Raw genomic sequence first — 18,875 nt, forward strand, 5'->3', positions numbered from 1 at the left:
AATAGCAGAAAGGGATCTAGGTATGTATTTTTGATCTCCTATTAGTAAAGTCTAGTTGAAAAAGAAATAAAAGTCAGCTCTTTACTTTGTTAACATTTTTAGGTTTCTCGAGCAATGAGTTTCTTGGGTGCTGTGTGCCATGTAAGAGCCTGCACAGGCCCATGTGCCTGTAGTTTTGGGGACTGGAGACACACCCCTTGCTCCAGCAACAGTGAGCTCACACTTCAGAAATGGGACCTGGTGTGGGGTCATTGCCTTTCCTATTATGCTCAAAATTTAGATAATTTCATCTGAAAAATTCAGAAAGTAAAAGTATTCTCCCCTTCAATCATCCAATTATCCTTTATTTTTCACTTCCGTTAAAAAGTATACAGAGAGTCCTTTAAATGAAAAAATGGGAGAGTCACTCTAATAACTTCTCATTTGAGAAAAACCTATCTGGGTTACTGTGAATCAGGTTTGAAATAGGGACAAGATCCTTGCTTGCAAAGCCCGAAAAAGGCCAGAACCCTGCCCTGTCAACCTTCCCACAACTGAAATTCAGACAATCTAACAACCAAGGTTAGGGAAAGACAACACGTCAGAGTTTGGAACCCTATCAGGCTTTATGGCCAGGGAATCTCAAGATAAATGGCAGCAGAGGTCATGGAAACATCCAGATTTTCTTCTGCAATGTGATTCTGTTCTTTTTCTGACCCTAGTGGACTTCTCAGCTTGCCACTGCCATTGAGTGTACATATGGGAGGTGTCCTTTGTTAGTTCCTATCACATTCAAGAAGCCATGGATGCCTTCCAAAGGGGTTGGGAGCAAAAGACAAAGAGAACTCGATCCTAAGCCAGGTATAGGGTTCTGCTTATATTTACATCTAAGTTGGATCTAATTACTACACGGTAAGTGCAGCATAACAAAGGTACCTTTGGGATGAAAGAAAATATTTTATTGTCAGTGAATACACCCTGAACTCAAGGCAGCTTAGGATAGTCAGCACAAATGCAGATTCGAAGCATAATGAATTGCTTGTCCCTAGATGTAATACTACTTTGAACTTTTCATTATATTCTTCATGCTTTCCTGAAACTCCTAGTCTCTAGGTAAAAGACAGGATGGGAAGAAAGAGGAGAAAGAGATTCACATATACTAAGCATCTATTGATGACAAGGTATTATGCTAGACACTTCAACAAGTTACTCTATCAGCCCAACCTCTGCAAGAAAGTATAATTATTACTCTGGAGTTACATTGAACTGGTTTAAAAATATGGCTGTGCCACTTAGTTGCTATAGACGTGAGCATGTTGCTCATCTGCAATCAAATGTCCTCATCTGCAAAATGGGAATAACAATAGTACCCACTCCACAGGCTGCTGTCTGGGTACAGTGAGATGGTACCTGCCTAGAAGAAGGCTTGACACATAATAGGTATTTAATAAATGTTGGCAATAGCGTTACTCTTATAGCACACTGGCAACTCAGTGGGCCATCCCCATGACTTGACCAGGAGTAAGAAGGGGAAAGAAGTTGAGTTATAAAAGGCACTAACAATTCATAATCAATCAGAGTCATCGTGGATGCTTATTCTAAATCAAATCACTCTCTTAGTGTAAAGGCAACCATGTTTTGATAACAATGTTGTCCTCAGACTAATCTATATAGAACCTTGAGATAGGAGGAGACAAGAGGAAAAAGGAAGGAATTTTAAAGATCAATTCTGAGAATTTCTACTTTTGAGTAGAGACCATTATGCCAAAGTGTCTCAAACCCCGCTGATCTTCAGAATGGCCAGGAATGTGATTGAGAAATACGGCTGGGTCCTTGGCCCTACTCCTGGAGATTCTGAGTCAGTTGATTGGGGGTAGCTTAGGTGTTCCCAGTCTTATGATCATCCAGCTTTAGTGAGCCATGGCCTAGTTTCATGTACCCATCCTGCCCCACCTTCTCCCAAAATAAAACAGAAAGCCCACCTATGCCCAAGGCACAAGTAACTTTTACAATCTCCTTGACAAGTTGTTTTCCAGCCCCTGCCTACTCATATGTGTTTTGGCTTACACTGAATATTCAGATGCATATACTAGGCATTCTATTTTCATACAAGAGGCAGGACAGCAGCATGGGTTTTGGAGTCATGAAGACATGAACTCAAGTCTAAGCACTACCACTTACTAGCTGTCTAACCTAAGGCAAGTCCTTGACTTCTCCGGCTTCGGCTACCACATCTCTACAATTAGCATAATATCAGTGCCTATGTTACCGGTTTGTCTTGAAGAGTAAATTAGCCAATGTATGCAAAGTGCTCCTGGAACATGAACATAAATGCTAGCTGCTCTTTTAATTCCAACTGAAGTAGCTCCTTTGGCTAACATGGAACTCAACTATCATCATGTCTCTGAACATTAGCCAAAAATATTAGCCAATGAACAGAATAGAAGCATCCCTAACCCTCAGTCCCCAAAGGCAAAACATGTCAAAACACAAAGGCAAAACAGTGGGGGTAGTAGCTGAATTCTTATAGAGTGCTTTCTGATCCCATAACTGAAACCCCATGACAAAGACAGATACAATCAGATAATGATGGCAATCAATAATGATAACAGAAATTATTATTTATTTTCATAAACACAGAGTATGTGCGTCCCACTGAGTTACACACATCACATGCCAGCATTCACTTTCGGGGCAGTCAATCAATGAGAGATCTCAATATCCACCCACAGAGGCGGGGAGGGGGGAGGGATAGAGCGCAGGTTGAGAAATTACCCACACCAGAACGACACATTCACAAAGTTAATCTAATCCAGGAGCTGGTGGTGCCATTGCAAGTCTGTGAATATGGAATAGGCTTGATTGATTTTTCACTGCAGTAGCTAAACACACCATTGTTATTTGCAACAAATGTAAGGAAAGGAAAGATGAAACCATAAAAGGATTGGATATGAAGCCCCCAGAGCAGCAATAAATCACAAAAGGAAGTCTAAAAAAATTAAAAACAGTAGAGGAAGGCTGTATCTGTGTCCTAAGAGGCCTCAATTATCAAAGCATGTACCGAAAATGATAACCTGGGGCAGTAAAGGCTGATCCTGACTCAACTAATAATTTGCACTAAATCTGGCCTGGGGTTTCCCCCTCCTCCCAGAATGAGTATCACAACATGGGTACCTCACAGGCAGCAGGAAAGCTTAAAGGATGTGGACAGACAGAACATCCTTCATTCCCAGTTCTGCCTCTTTCTAGCTGCGTGACCCTGATGAGATACCTGGACTCTCAGAGTCAGTTACCCTTTTTTATAAATGGGATACTCACATCCACACCACTAGAAAGAAAGAAATGGCAATGAACATCCTGCATGCCTCAAAGGATCCTTGGGAGCATCAAATAAGAAGCCCAGCAGGACAGCCCATCTACCCTCCAGATGTATCATGGAAACTTCTTCCTGATCCCGTGTCTCTTTACTTTGTGCTTCTTCTGACCTGCCATGGTTATCTTCTGTGCTTTTCTCAGGACACTTATCCTTCTCCATTATTTCTCAAAGTGTAGTCCAGGGACCACCCACACCAGAATCACTTGGGCATTTTGGGGGAGGGGACTTGTCAAAGATGCCATTTATTGGAATCCAACTCAAACCTTCTAAACCAGCATCCCTAGGGACAAGGCCAGCAATTATGTTCTAAGCAGGGTCCCCAGTGACTATGAGGCACACAGTCATTTAAGAACCACTGATTAAATTCATTTTATCTTTCAGCCACTTGCAACTTGTCTCCTCCATGCCCCTTAAGGACAGAGAGTGTGTCTCATTCACCTTTGTAAGAGCCACACTTTGCAGTGCATGCTAGGTACAGTGTATGGCATAGTAGACACTGACTGAGATACAAAATACATGGGAAAGTCCTGCACACCAGATGTTGTCACCCTCACTGTTGTCTAAATCAAGGGACATGCCATAAATAGTCCTACATAATAGTGAGGAACAGGAACTCTGGGGTCAGATAGATGTGGACTCTATTCTTAGCTTTGCTGTTTACTATTTGCAAGGCCTTAAGCCAGTACTTACCTCTCTGAGCCTCTATTTATATGAAATAGGCAGGATGCCTAAGTCACAGAATTATGACAAAAGATGTACCTCCAACGGCTGAGACCCAAGCCTGTCACTAAGAAAGGCTAAATATGCATAGTTGCTATTAGTAGTAAACTTAAACCAATAGTCTGTTTAATCATTTCTCTAGGAAACAAATCAAATAAACTGTTTCATTCAGGGGATCTCTCTATTGGGAAAACTAGCTAGTCTTTTCAGTCATCCTGCCTGATCTCATGACCTTTTAGCAACAGTCCTCAGGAAGTCCCCATTCAGGAGTCAGGGCTGGTAAAAGTGAATGCCTGTTGGCCAGTGACTTAGACGGTGCCTATGGCTGTGTCCAAATTGCCACCAATGGGATTTGCTAACATCAGGGTCATTATCAATGGAAAAAGTCTAGTTCTGGAGATTCACGAGACTGTGTGTCCTGCACTGAGAAGAGGTCAGAAGCAGTCGTTGTGTAAAACATGACGTCATTTGACCTTTCCTCTAAAAATCAGTGAATCCCTTGTGTACCCACCCTGTAGCAGAAAAGCCTCTGCAGCCCTCACTCCCAGCCTTACACCCCATCAAAATCAAGCTTGTGTGTTAAGAGAGCCTTGATAAAAAGTTCTAAGGGACCTCAATCAATAATAAAACATTCCTGCCCCATGGTCAGGAAGTAATATTTTCTTAATAAGCAGGAGCTGTAGAGAATAAGAATGAAAAACATCAGATTTGGAGTCATGTGGACTAGGTTTGAATTCCAGCTCTCCCATTTTCCAGCCATGAGATTTTGGGCAAACATCTTGGCTACTCTAAATCTCAGTTTCCATTTCTGTGTAATCTGTTCACTTGATGGATATTTACTGAGTGCCTATCATGTGCTGTGCATTGTTCCAGGTGTTGGAGCTGCAGGAGAGAACACAACAGAGTCCCTGCTTTCATGAAGCTTACATTTTACTGAGGGTAGAGAGGAGGCAGACAGCAGAGACAATGCTAGGCAATGCAAGAGCTAAGCAAAAAAGGGCGGAGAGAATGAATGGGCAAATGTGGGTGTGCTCTTTTCCATAGGAGGGCCTGTCTGATAGGTAGCACGTGAGCAGAGACTGAAATCAAGAGGAGGCTACAGCTTCAGGTGATCTGGAGAGAATAACAGAACATACCAGACAGAGTTATTATGAGGACTGTGTAATATTACGGATATAAAATCTAGCACCTGGCACATAGTAAACACTCAATATATGGTGCCTCTAATTGTTTTTATTTGTTGTAAGGCATGTTTGAATAAAATTCATTAGAAAAATGGAATTCATCACACTACCTTCATTTTGGGCAGGTTATGACAAGTCACAGCTTGGGAGTTCATACCTTCTAGACTCTATAACAGGTAAAAATGCCGATTTCAACCAAACCTAGGTTTCCAGGGCACTGGCAGCTAATAATAATGAGGAAAATAATACCTCAAGGCTCATCCTGCAGGAAGAAGTATGCTAAGTGTGATTTCTCACCACCCAACTTCCTTTTCAGGCTGATTAAGTCACTATAATGGTGAGTTCCCATTACCTAAAAAGGGCTCTGAGGGCTTGTTACTCCTGGGCAGCGGGAGGTTGGGAAAGAAGGGTGTGGAGGGTCATGTGAAGTAGAACTGCATAGAGACCTTGAGGTCCTTTTTTCTCCGTTGCTGAGGTCAGAGATCTGGAAACTCAATGTGTAAGTGTGTGTGGGGGGGTGGGGGGCAGTGGTAGGGAGGAGTGGGAAGGGATGGAGGGACGGAGAGAGGGAGGGGTGAAGTGAGGGATAGAGAGAGTAGAGGGAGAGAGAGATCCCCTGACCTGGAATAATAATGGCATTAATTTTTAAGACAATCATCTCAAATGCCCAAATGTATGTGTCTAAGTTTTAGAGCCCTAACTCTTGATTTTTAGTCCCAGTCCTGAAATAACCAATTGAACGATACTGGGTAAGTCATTTCCCCTCTCTGAGTCTGCATCAGGTTAAAGGGCTCAGACCCCAGAGAAAAGTATATCAAGGCTTGGTTCTTAGCCCCGCATGATCTTGGGTATGTTACTTAACTGCTTGGAGCCTCATCTGTTAAATGGGCATTTTAACAGTGAACTACACCTTTTGAGGTAGCTAGTACAGAGAGAGCAGCATGGTGCATGTGATATGGCAAATGACCAATGAATGCTAGATACCAGCATTTTCACCTGCTAAATACCTATCCTGCCCTCCTCGTTGGCTATTCGGAAAAAGAATCAAGGGACTAGGTAAGAAAACACTTTGTAATTTAAATGGTGCTTTACAACTGTAAGGTGTTATTATTAAATTATCACCACGATTATTGCATTATATTAAGTTATGATTTTGAGCAGGGGATATAGTTTTCATAGACATGCTTCCCATAGGCTCCTCTGGTAACAAGATTGATTTTGAAAGATTATCTTCTATGAAAGATAAAGTCACACTCTTGGTTTGAAAAGCGGAGCCTCTCAGCACTGAAACAGAACAGGGTCATTACACAGTGAGGATTAATTAGCCGTCGAATATTATTAAGTGTTCTCACTCTCAATACCCACATAGAACCGGAAACTATGAAAGTGAGCAAGAGGTAATCATAGCACAGGGAAGGAAAAAAAAAAAAAAAAAAAAGACACAGTTGCTGGCAATGCATATTTCAAGAGCAGAACATGTTAGTAAATTACAATCTGATTAATAGCACATCAGCTCGTTCTCTGAGTCATTGTTCTGAATCTAGTTCACAGTTGTCTGCTTTTTTTTTTTTTCTTCTACCATTGGGATCAAAAAGAAAAGAAAGCTGGACTTTTCAGTGTTTACTTTTAAAGAGTGCTGTGGTGTGGATGTTTATACTGAAATGCAGGATATTTGAAAGCCTAGGAAAGAAGAGGAGATAAATACAGATACAGGTATTTATAATTATATAGCAAACATAACATGTCTCTCCAAATTATTTGAGAATTGAAAATTTTCAAATAATGGAAAAATAACAGAGGTTCATAAAAGTGATAGCTCCAGTGGGCCTTAGGGATGACAGAGTCCAGCGACTGCAGAACCCCTATCTCAGCCACGAGGGGCAAGTGCTGAAAATTCAGATTCCTCTGGGTCTCCTCTCTGGGGATGGGTCTCGGGAATCTGCATTTCCCAGTCCTCGGCTTGGCAGCGTAGAAACCAAGCTTGGAGGGAGGAAATGGTTTTCGTCAGCCAGGTCACACAGCTGGTTAGTAAGAAAGCGAGAACCAGAATTGGAATTTTCCAGCTCCCAGCCACACCTCAGGGCCTCCTCCTCTGTTTCATCTGAAGTCCACTTTATTGGCATCACTGGCCTGGCATGGGGAGGATCTCTGCTCTCGTGGAAACTGAAATAAGCCTTCTCTCCTCTTTATTATAGGGATGGAATTTTCCCAGGGGTTAAGCACAGATATATGAAACCCCACAGGATGCCATAGACAGTAGGATTCCACAGTGGGGTCTACTGATGGCATTTGAGGAGTTCCATCCACATAGCAAACAAGAGCAAGGTAAAGTCTGCACAGAAGTTCATGGTATAAACTCTAAGTGGTACTTAATACAGTTGTTTTCCCCAAAAGATTGGCATGTCTCGAGGGGCAAAAGACAGTCTTATTCCTGTTATATTGCCAGGACAGTGTTTGCCACTTAGTAATGATCAGTGAGTAGTTTGTAGAATAAATATAACAGTATGAAAAGTATAAAAAAGAAAAGTAACATGAATTGTCTCATATATAAGCCTATTAGCAGTAGGGGGTAATAATAGTGATGATGATGATGATGATGATGATGATGATATTAACTCTAAAACAACAGCAGAAAACTAACATTATTGAGTGCTTTCTGTGAGCCACTGCTACACAAGCTGAGCTCTTTCTTACACAAAATATCGTACTGAATCCTCACAACAATTCCAGGAAGCAGTGACTATCATCATCCTCTTTATACAGATGAGACATTGGAGGCACAAGGTGTTCAAATGTAGCCATATGACACATGATTTTTTGGTCAATAACATTGGTTCCATAAGATTGTAATGCTGTATTTGTACTGTCCCTTTCTATGCTTAGATATGTTTATGTCTAAACATAGAAAGTACTTACCATTGTGTTATAATTGGCTACAGTATTCAGTACAGGAACAGGCCCTACAATTTCATAGCCTAGGAGCAACAGGCTATGCCGTGTAGTCTGGGTGTATAGCGGGCTTATGCCATCTAGGTTTGCATAAGTATTCTCTATGATGTTTTCACAACAATGAAGTCACCCAATGATGCATTTCTCAGAATATCTTCCCATCATTAAGTGATATATGACTGTGATATGTCCAAGGTCACCAGTGGAAAGTAAGGGAGCCAGAATTCTCACCCAAGCTGGACTGACTCAATGTTAATACTATTCACTACCCTATTTTCCAGCCTCCAAAACCCCTGCACATTCAGAGCATCAAGGCTGTTGCCACTTCCACCCAGTCTGATAAGGTGGACTTGCATGGAGGTTCTCCAGAGTTGAAGGTATAAGCTGATGAAGGAAACAGCATCACCAATGCTTGTTGGCTCTGAAGCAGCTCAGCTGAAGACCATGTGCCCATTAGTACAGGGTAAATACCTAATAGTATAGCACGGTGGTCATCAAAGAGTCTGCATTCAAAAAGCAACTGCTGAATAAGCAGGTGTATCCATAAATGAATTATCGAACAGATAAACAAGTGAGCTAATCAAACATACAATGACTATCTCATCTCAGCTTTGAAACATAGAGCAAGAACCTCTTTTCCTCACATTTACTTCACTGTCTCCCTTCTTACTTTTTGGTCTTTAGTAGGTAGAGCTGCTGGTGTCTGAAATCACATATTTTATACAGTTTTACAAGTTCCTTGGGGCTAGGGCTATATCAACATGAGGCTGCTTTACAGCTCACACTGAACATGTTCAAAACCAAACTCATCATCCAGTCCTAAACCACTTCACCTGACATCTATAGACTCTTCCCTTGAAAGTTCACCTTGAGAAATCCGTTTTTAATGCCACTTCCCTATGAGAACTTTTCTGGTCTCCAACAACCACAGGTAATTTCTTCCTCCTTTAATCTTACTATATTTAATGCCATAATCACTTCCATATTAGCCTTACAAATCCTCTTTCTTTATCAGACTATGTATGTCTGAAGAGCAGGAGGGAAGCTACTCAATCTAAGAGTAGAGACCATATATTGAGGACCAGCCATAGAGGAAGGGTTTTCTATCTTCTTGCATTTCTTCCTCATAAGTCCATGAGCAGTAGGTACTGTGTTCGCTGTTTTGCAGATGGAGACTAAAAATAACTTGCATGTTGAAAACTCAAAAAGGTTAAGTGACTACTGGAAAATTTGGGTAAGTGGTAGCATTTGAAGCCAGGTCTGTCAGATGATTAAGTTTGTGTTCTGAATCACAAGACTGCAACTTGCCATCTGGGTTCTCATCACTGTACCTTGAGTACAGAAGGTGCTCAAGACATTTTAGATACCGCGAACAACAGAGGCTAAGATTATAGTAACGTCTGGCAGTGGCCATGTGGGCAAGTCTTCTGGGACAAAAGGAAAAGCATGGATTTGTAGTCATTAGAGGGCTTGGCACCTTTCCTGCTCCTCCATCTGCCATGGGAGAGAGACTGGGGTAGGCTGAGTCTCTGCCTATGTTCCCTCACTGGTCCATTACAGTTGCAACCTACAGTAACAACCAGCACATGGCCAACCTTAGGAGACCTGCCCCTGATCGTGGTGGCCAGCACAGCCACGTGCACTCACCCGCAGGGTTGTGATGGTGGCAGGATCCCGGAGCCGGCCCTCCTCATCTTTCAGATTGTAGCCTTCTGGCCTCTTATCACGCTCGCTGACTTTCCACAGCTTCACAGTTTTATCTGTAGTGGGCAACCAGATTAAATCAGAATTACAGTGAAAAGCAAGCTTATAAGGGAGTTTTCCTGGGGGCAGTTGGGAGAGGAAGAGGTAAGTATGGAGAGAATTGCTACAGAAGCTGGCTCACGTAAAGGGTTGCTATGCATAACTCCCATGTCATTTAAAGGCAGAGCTCATATTTCAAAACAAAAACGTATATTATACTGGGACAAATGGTTTCCCTGACAATGGGCTCTTAAATCTATAGCTTATACTTTAATTTAGCTCATTCAATAGAAGCATTTATAGAACACTGAATAATAAGAGAAGTGACATACACAGAGCTTACAATGGAACTAAGCATTTTACATGAGAAATTGGTTTAATAGTCATGACTCTGGAGGTATGTGCTATTAATTATCCCTACTTTAGCATCCCACCTCACTGACATATTATCCTCACCATGTCCTAAAAGGCCCTTGATGACCTGCCCTCTCCACTTTCTCCACCTTTCTGATCTCCCTGTCCACCCTCTCCCTGCTTATTCTCTGGTTCTGCCACATGGCTTCCCTACTGCTCCTGGTCCACATTAAGCTCACTCCGGCCTTGGGGCCTTTGCACTTGCTATGTCTTCTGCCAGGAAAGCACTTTACCCTCTTTTTTATGTAATTTGCTCCTTCACTTTGCTCTTGCTGTTTGCATCCCAACCATAGAGAGGCTTATGTAAAACCTACCTAAAAATGCTGTCTTCAGAACCATTCTCTATCTCCTCTCTCCTGCTTTATTTTTCTTCATAATACTTTTTACTACCTGACAATTGGTTGATTATTTATCAAATAACTATCTGTCTCTCTCATTAGAGTATAACATTGTTGAAGGTAGAGACTCTGTTTATCACTGTACCACCAGCACCCAAAAAGTGCCTGGCACATAGTAGCTGCTCAATAAACATTAGTAGGGCAAATGAACAAATCCCATCTATTTACACAGGGCATATTTCTAGCAATATTTAGGGAAATAAAATGGTAAGGAGATACATCAAAATGCTCCTTTTCTTTTGCTGCCTTTATGGAGTCTCCAGCTGGAAACTATCTTTCTCACCTTTGTACTGCCCCAGCACTTTATATGACTTGATGACACCAGCCATTCTCCATAGCATTGAAACAGAGAACTCTCATCCTTACAGAATTCCCATGAGCACTCCCATCTCTACAGGGGTCATGCAGGCCAAAGAAATGAGTAAAAAGGGCTAAAGGATCTGTGAAGCTGGAATGGCCTGCCCCACACACAGGCTTTTAATTCCATTTTTTAAAGAGACATGTTCAGGCCAAACAAATCATGTCTGCTGGCCACACACCTTGGTGGGCTTTCCTTATCAGATCCAATGTACATTTTTTATACTTATTTTAACATATCTTTTGGAAGGCAGCAACTTGGTTGCCTTCTTTGTATCTTCCTCTATCCTGCACAAGCTAGGCTTTGGAATCAGACAACTTTGGGCCTAATCCCCACTCTGACACCAGCCACATAGCCAAGGACAGGGGTTCCCACACAGTAAGTACATAACTATTCTGTCTGTTTGTCCATCCATCCATCCATCCCTCCTTTCCTCCCTTTTTTCCTTCCTTCTTTCCTTTCTTCCTTCATTCCCTTCTTCCTTTCCTTCCTCTCTCCTTTCCTCCCTTCCTCTCTTCTTCTTCTTCCTTTTTTGAGATAGGGTCTCACTCTGTCACCCAGGTTGGAGTACAATACAGTGGCATGGCCACGGCTCACTGCATCCTCAACTTCCTGGACTGAGATGATTCTTTCATCCAGTCTCAGAGTAGCCAAGACCACAGGCACACATCACCACACCCAGCGATTTTTTTTTTTTAGAGAGAGACAAGGTTTTGTCATGTTGCCCAGGATAGTCTCGAACCCCCAGCCTTAAGCAATCTGCCCGCCTTTGCCTCCCAAAGTTTTGGGATTACAGACATTAGCCATCACACCCGACCATAACTAGTATTTCTTAAGCAACAAATAGGACTGCCAGATTTAGCAAGAAAAAATTACACCACACCCAGTTAAGTTTGAACTTCAGATAAGCAAAAAATAATTTTTCTAGTATGAGTATATCCTACATAGTTCATTCTTACAAAGAAAGATGGTTTCTTTGTGCCTCAGTTTCTTTATTTGTAAACTGGGGAAATAGTATCTTTCTCATGGGGCTGTTATGAGGATTAAATAAATCACAGCATGTAGAGTGTTTAACACAGTGTTAGGCTTCTAATAATGGTCCACAAATGACAGCTTTTATCAGAATTAGCAAACTGGGCAACTATTCTGCCATAATAACATGTTACTCCGACAGCTTTTGCTTCATCCCTTGATGATGTCAGCACATACTATTTCTTCTCTGTAAACAGACAGGGGAGAAAAGCCGTCCCTCTAGGATTTCCTTTCTTTTTTGCCCCTTGCTTCACTCCTCCACTTCTCACCTGACTTCTAGCCATCATCTCTCAATTCTCAGGCCTTCAAGGGGACAGATCTTCAAAGCAGGATATGTGGATCACAGTTCCATTTGCCTTGAAGCTGCTAGAAACAAATGCCTTATTCTTAGAGGTCTTAATGCACCGCATTGTGAAGTGGGCTTTCAGCAGCAAATAAGTGCCCCGTTTTCTCGTATCTGGGCATCACTTGGGCTGCTCACGTCTGACACACTGGCAAGGCTGCTAAGTGCATGATTTGTGTGCTCTGAATTGTGCAGTCACCCTGGCTTGTGCTGGAGCAAATGGAGATACTGCTGTATACTGAACTGCTTTTCAGGGCGAGAAAATGAACTTGGGCCATATTTATACAGTCATGTGATTAGCTCTTCGTTGGCTGTGGCTTAGAGCATCCCAAGAGTCAGTAAATTTTAATACCAAATATTTTTCATTGCTTGGGTTTGGAATGTATCCTATCCCATTTGCAAAGTTAACACTGCATATTTTTCTTATCATGAATGATAAGTTGCTATACAGAGAAACAGAGACATCATGGGTGTAACATAAAAAATAAAAATCACCTATGACCTCTCTAGTCAGGGATGATCATCAATATTTTGCATAAATCCCTATAGTACTTTCTCTATGTACTTTCAGGGGCGAATACAAATTTATAATATTGCATATATAGATTTTGTACTTTCTCATTTTATTTCCTTCTTTTTATTATACAAGTGGCACATGGAATCGTTATTAAAATCATCATAAAGGTAAAGAAAACCTCCCTTAAATCTACTACATAGAGATAACTATTATAAAATTTTGTGATTCTCTTTTATGTTGATGTATACAATTATATAATTGTTTTTAGTAAGCATAATATGGCATACTTAGTTTATAGTATGCATTTGCCTAGTCATATTTATTTATACCAACATCTATCCCTGCAAATATATTTATAGGGATAGAATATGTTATGTATAATACTACATTATAGTATATAAGACTTATAATAGTGAGAATTTGTTAACAACTAAAGGACTAATAGTAGGAGGTTTACTAGTAAAGCACAGAAGAATCATACAAGGAATACTATGTGGTTATTATGGTATTTTAGAATATTTAGCAATTGGGAAGATATTCATATTATTAAATGTTATGTTAATAAAAATCTGGTTACAAAAGAGTTTGCAGAATATATCCTATTTCTGTTAAGAAAGAAACAGATTTATTCATGCCTTTTTGCTTTTTTCTTTAAAAAACATTAACAGTAGTTCTCTCTGGATAGAAACAATTTTATTATATACGTTTTTCTGTATTTTTTTTTTACACTGAACGTGTACTAATTTCATAGTGAGAAAAACAAATTCAGTATACCTCCCCTTCTCATTGTAGGTATTACAGTGGAAGTAGAAAAAGGTAAAACAATGTGTTTTCATGTGGTAAATAATTTGAGAGTCTAGATTCACAATAGAATCTTGGTTTTATTTTTTATTAAAATTGTAAGGTTGAAAATATATTCTAGCAGAAAGTAAAAACTGTTCCCAACTATAATAAGATAAGCAGTGTATTTTCTTAAAGATAATTGATGGTGAATTCAATCCAATTCCCCATGGCTGGGTTGCCTGGAGTCATTCTTGACTTTATTATCACACTATTTTTCTTGACTCAGTGTCTTGAAGCTTTGTGAATAAGAGAGTCTAAGGAACATGTGGCTGTTAATATGAGTAATGACTTTTTCTTTCTTCTTACTGGTGCTCTGAGTAGTTTATCATCACTTGCGGCAGCTTTTAAACACAATCTTATCATCTGTCTTCATTTTCTCTTTTGTACAGTAATTCCAATTGTCTTCCATTAATTTTTGCATGTTAACCTATTTGGCCTAAGGGGGATTCTCAACCTCAATATTAGTATAAAAAAGAAAATTACATAAGAACATGGGAATTTTTCTTAGAAGAATCATTTTGAGATGCTGTTGGCATATGAAATAGTATCCCAAATGGGAAGATAATATCTTTGTTAATCAAAAAACTATTTAAAAACTCAATTAACAGAATATTATGCTATATAATTAATCTTCATTGCATTTCACTGATTTCTTTCCCATCTCCCCAACAAAGGAGTTAGTAAGTCCTTGAGTTTCACTGCAATAATCGATAGGCTGAATTTCATAATATAAGGTTAGTTTGCTACAGAAGACAATTAGACATGTTTCCTCTGCCTGAGGTAATTAAGTCAAAATTATCAGAAGTCTCTTTTATTCTGAGTAGTGTTGAATCTGCAAAGCCTGTTAGTGAAACTTAAATAGTAAAATTAAAAGAAAAGAAATTGAAACAAATGTATGTGGTTTGGCTTCCAAGAAATCCGGATTGCAAAATGTAAACAGAACAATAAATATAGTTCTGAGAAAGAATCAAACTACTTGGAGTCTGGAAAAACAGATGAGGAGAGGTGTGGTCATGAGGAGATGGGATATGCTTGGCTAACCCTAAACCAGCTGCTTCTGAATTGTCATTTTTAGACTTCTACAATGGCTTTATATTTGAGAGATTTGGGGTTCAAATGCATTAAATAACTTCCCCCTTTTTTCCATAAGATTAATATAAGACTGACTGTAAAAACTTTACAAGTTATAATGATAAAAGGAGCAAATTTACAAGTTACCCATACTGTACAAAAATTAATCATGATGAACCTTATGGTGTATTTCCTTCCAGTCTTTAAAAATACTAGTTTATGTTTGATCACATTATTTACACTGTATTTTTTCACTGGAAATATGAACATTTCTCTTTCTTTTTAAATACCTTGCTTCTTCCTTCTCAATTTTAAATTAAAATGTATATTCCTCATAGACTCACATATGAGATAAAATAAATCATTCTCCCACTCGTTTTCTTGGGAAAGGGTGTTTAATTTTTAAATACAAATCCTCTTAATTGTTATGCTATTCAATTAGCACCCTTTAACATATGACTTTATGCCAAGTTGTTTTGAGCTTAGATGGCTTCTTTGAGCAAGGACTTAAGAACCTGGAGGTTAGGTAATTCCCATATTTAAAGACTTACCCAGTGATTATGTAATTTGTCTCTCTATTCAATATCCAACATTTTCTCTCTCTGACCTATTTATATCAACTCCTCCTCATACAACAAAGGGTATAAGTATGGAGGGAGATAGGGAAGAAAATCCTTTCTTGATCAGTTTTTCGATAAAGTTCCTATCTCTTCTTGATTTGTGCTCCTATCTTACAACTTAATTTTTGTCAGAGAGACATACGCCATCCGTTTTACAGACCCTAAAATATATTCAGGGATTAATAACTTCTATTCAATATGCCAACCTCACAGAGACAGCATATTGAGTATCCTGAAATGTATTCCCAGAATAACATTCAGTGAATCTTAAGACAGGAAGTCGCATTCCTAAAACACCTGCAAATAATCTGCAATAGACTGAAAACTGCAGATAATGGACCTCACATAATTGGGTCATAAATTTGATATTTTTAAAAACAATAGTTACTATTTAGCGAGGGCCTAATCTGTGTGTGCCAGGCACTCTGCTAAGCATCTTGCAAATTTTATTTCTAAGTTTTTCAACAACCTGCATGGTTCAAAGGAAAATTGAGGCTAAGAGAGATTGAAATATATAGCTTGGTTGACTGCATTTTTGAAAATATCAAACAGGAAAAGTCACTTCCACCTACCATTAGTAGACAGAAGAAAGTAAGCTGCATTCTGCTGGGGGAGCCATCTTATTTTATTGATTTTTTCTTCTATTTCTAAACTCTTCAGGTAATCGAACTCGGGTTCATGGCTCTGGAATGTGCTGTAAACATTGTATTCACCCCTACGATGAATCTGATTTTTACTCTGTAGGAAAGGAAAAAAATACACAAAAGATTAAATTATGTTGGCCAACTGCAAAACTCACCAACTCCCTTTTTTCCCAGCCTAGTCATTAGGGGTGGGATGAGGGCAGGGCCATGATAGCCACTGGCACCTCTGAAACACACACACACACATGTGCACACACACACACATATATGAAATATATATACACATTTATATATAAAATATATACACACACATATATACACACATAAAATATATATAGTATATATACATATATAAAGTTACACACATGAACTTCTGTACTATCATATAGCATATATAATATATACATAGAAATATATTAAAATAGAACAAAATTTTAAAATCAATATAAATAGAATTTCTAATATTTTCTTTTGCATCCGAACAGATGCTGCAGTCACCCTTCAGAGTGAGCCATCCCACGGTGGCATTCGTAAATATTTATACTGACCCCTTACAGAGAGTTCAAAGTTGTAGCATCTGCGACTTTCATTGGCCTTTTAAGATCTCACCTGATTCTCTTGAAATCTCTAAAGTAAGTGGGGCAAGGAAATAGACAAAAGAGGCTCAGATATTAAATGACTTCCCCAAGGTCTCACAACTCATAAAGAGCAGATTTGGGTATCAGATATGCCCCTGCTCCTCTTTTTTTTTTTCCAACATGAGTGACAAAGCATGTCACTCATGATGCTACCTGCATCATTAAGGAATGCTGAGACTTTACCTCTTGGCTTTCCTCTAGCACTGATTATACAATGAGCAAACAGCAGGGACTACATACATGATGAGAAAATTAAGCACAAGGGCAAGGGTCTGCAGAAAGGGGCAGAAAAAAAAGAAAGGGAGAGAGGAGAAAAAACAGGATATGAAAGAAAGAAGGAGAAGAAGAGGAAAATGAAAAGGGAGGTTTTATTTCAGATATTTTAGGTCCTTATTACGAAGAGCTTTAAGATGCAGGCTTTGAAAAACTGTTCAAAAATTCAAATCTGAGTCTTACTAAATATTTGTTATAAAAGCCTGACTCTTAATAAAAGGCTTAATTTTCAAATGTATATTCCTAGGTGGATATAAAACATCCAAACCCAAATCTCAGCTTATGAACTGGTGATAGTGCTGAACCCTGGGTGTGACATGTATTTGTGCGGTCTCTCTGGGTGTGTGCCTCCTGAGAATTCACTCCTGGAGTTCACCCACCGAAGTCAACAGCAGGTCTGCCTTAGATGATGTCACATGGGTTTGTTTCTCAGATTTAGTGTTCGTTTTAATCCTAAGACTGGCCACAAAGCTTAACAAGTGTTAACTGCAGGTTCTTTATCCTCACTGATATTTATTTTTTATTGAACAAAACTACCCGGCTTTAGAAAATGTGTTCCCCATCATTCTACGAATGAATAAGGCTTCCCAAATATATCACTAAATTAAAATAGGTGAAACCTATAAATAGCTAACGGAAAATGTAGAGCAGAATATTACTGGCAACATGCTGCCTTGGGTAATTTATGCTAAATAGCTCCTCTGGTTCCTCTTTATCATCACTGTGAACCTAATTGGGTTTTTTTTTTTTTTTTTTTTAAGGAAAAGCTGGAAAAGGAGGTTTGAAAATCAATGTTCAAAAGACTTTAAATCCTGACATACTTGGTACTATCCTGCTTATTTGCAGAGAGAGCCAGTCCACCTTAACAATAAATTTATAAGAGTGTTGATTTGCTACCATCCAAATCAGACTGTCAAGTGTGTGTAGTATGTGCCAGACCAATTAGCACTAGGCAGCTCTGGAAAAGCAGGAAAAATTCCAGGTCACGAAGAGCTATTAGTTTCTACTTGCCAACCACATTTTTGTGTTTCCAGGGCCAATGGAATAGGCTGGATGCCTGATTTAATACTGAACACTTGAATTTATACAGAACCCCGAGGGATTACGATGCCCTTATAGAAATTAATTGCAAATAATGTGCAATTACCAAATATATCACCTCTAAATGAGGCTTTCCTTTTTTGAGGGGAGGTGTAACGCAAATGGCTTTGAGGCACAAAGCAGGCTTTAAATTGCTAGGGAAGTCTCTTGTGAAACCTTTCTCTCACACTGGGCCTCCCTCATGCTTCCCCAGTGCCCGGTGAATCTCAGAGGCAGGCAGTGGCAGATGGGGGAGTTACTAGAACACAGACTGGCCTGCTGGAAGCTCCAAGACCATGCCAGGGGAGGCCAAGGAAATCAAATTGGGCCATAATTCCATGCTGTCAAACAGAAGCAGACACCAAAAAACTCAATTTATATGAAAAAGAGAAACAATTCCTAGTGGAACTCATGTCTCAGGAAGAAATGGGCTTATGAGAGTCACTGCAAGTTAGAACTCTTGCTCAGAAACAATCCTATATGTAGCACTCAGCTCCAGGGCCCTTTGTGTCACCTACAGTGACACAGTGATGTGTATCATATGCTTTACTCAAATGCCAGTTTGTGGCCTTTTACTCCCTTTGGTGAGGCAAGCTAACATTTTCTTCTCTCCCGACCCAAGTTGTCCTCTTTACATCTGCTGGGAAATAAACTATGTTTTTTTCCTCCTATGTATTCTGGCAGGACCTGAAA

At 39.7% G+C, this 18,875-nt stretch overlaps 1 protein-coding gene across 36 annotated transcripts in view; it reads right to left on the bottom strand.

The window, feature by feature from the left end:
- PPP2R2B (protein phosphatase 2 regulatory subunit Bbeta) overlaps positions 1-18,875 on the bottom strand; it is a 494,567-nt gene that overhangs the window by 101,367 nt on the left and 374,325 nt on the right. For all 36 annotated transcript variants that reach the window (XM_002744335.5, XM_078362503.1, XM_078362412.1 and 33 more), the window contains 2 exons: positions 16,120-16,285; positions 9,856-9,968 (listed from right to left, as the gene is read on the bottom strand). In XM_002744335.5, coding sequence (XP_002744381.1) covers positions 9,856-9,968; positions 16,120-16,285 — 279 coding nt within the window. The remainder of the gene's footprint in view (positions 1-9,855; positions 9,969-16,119; positions 16,286-18,875) is intronic.

This window comes from Callithrix jacchus, chromosome 2 (assembly GCF_049354715.1).
Source record: "Callithrix jacchus isolate 240 chromosome 2, calJac240_pri, whole genome shotgun sequence".
In the NCBI taxonomy this organism is placed as follows: Eukaryota; Metazoa; Chordata; class Mammalia; order Primates; family Cebidae; genus Callithrix; species Callithrix jacchus.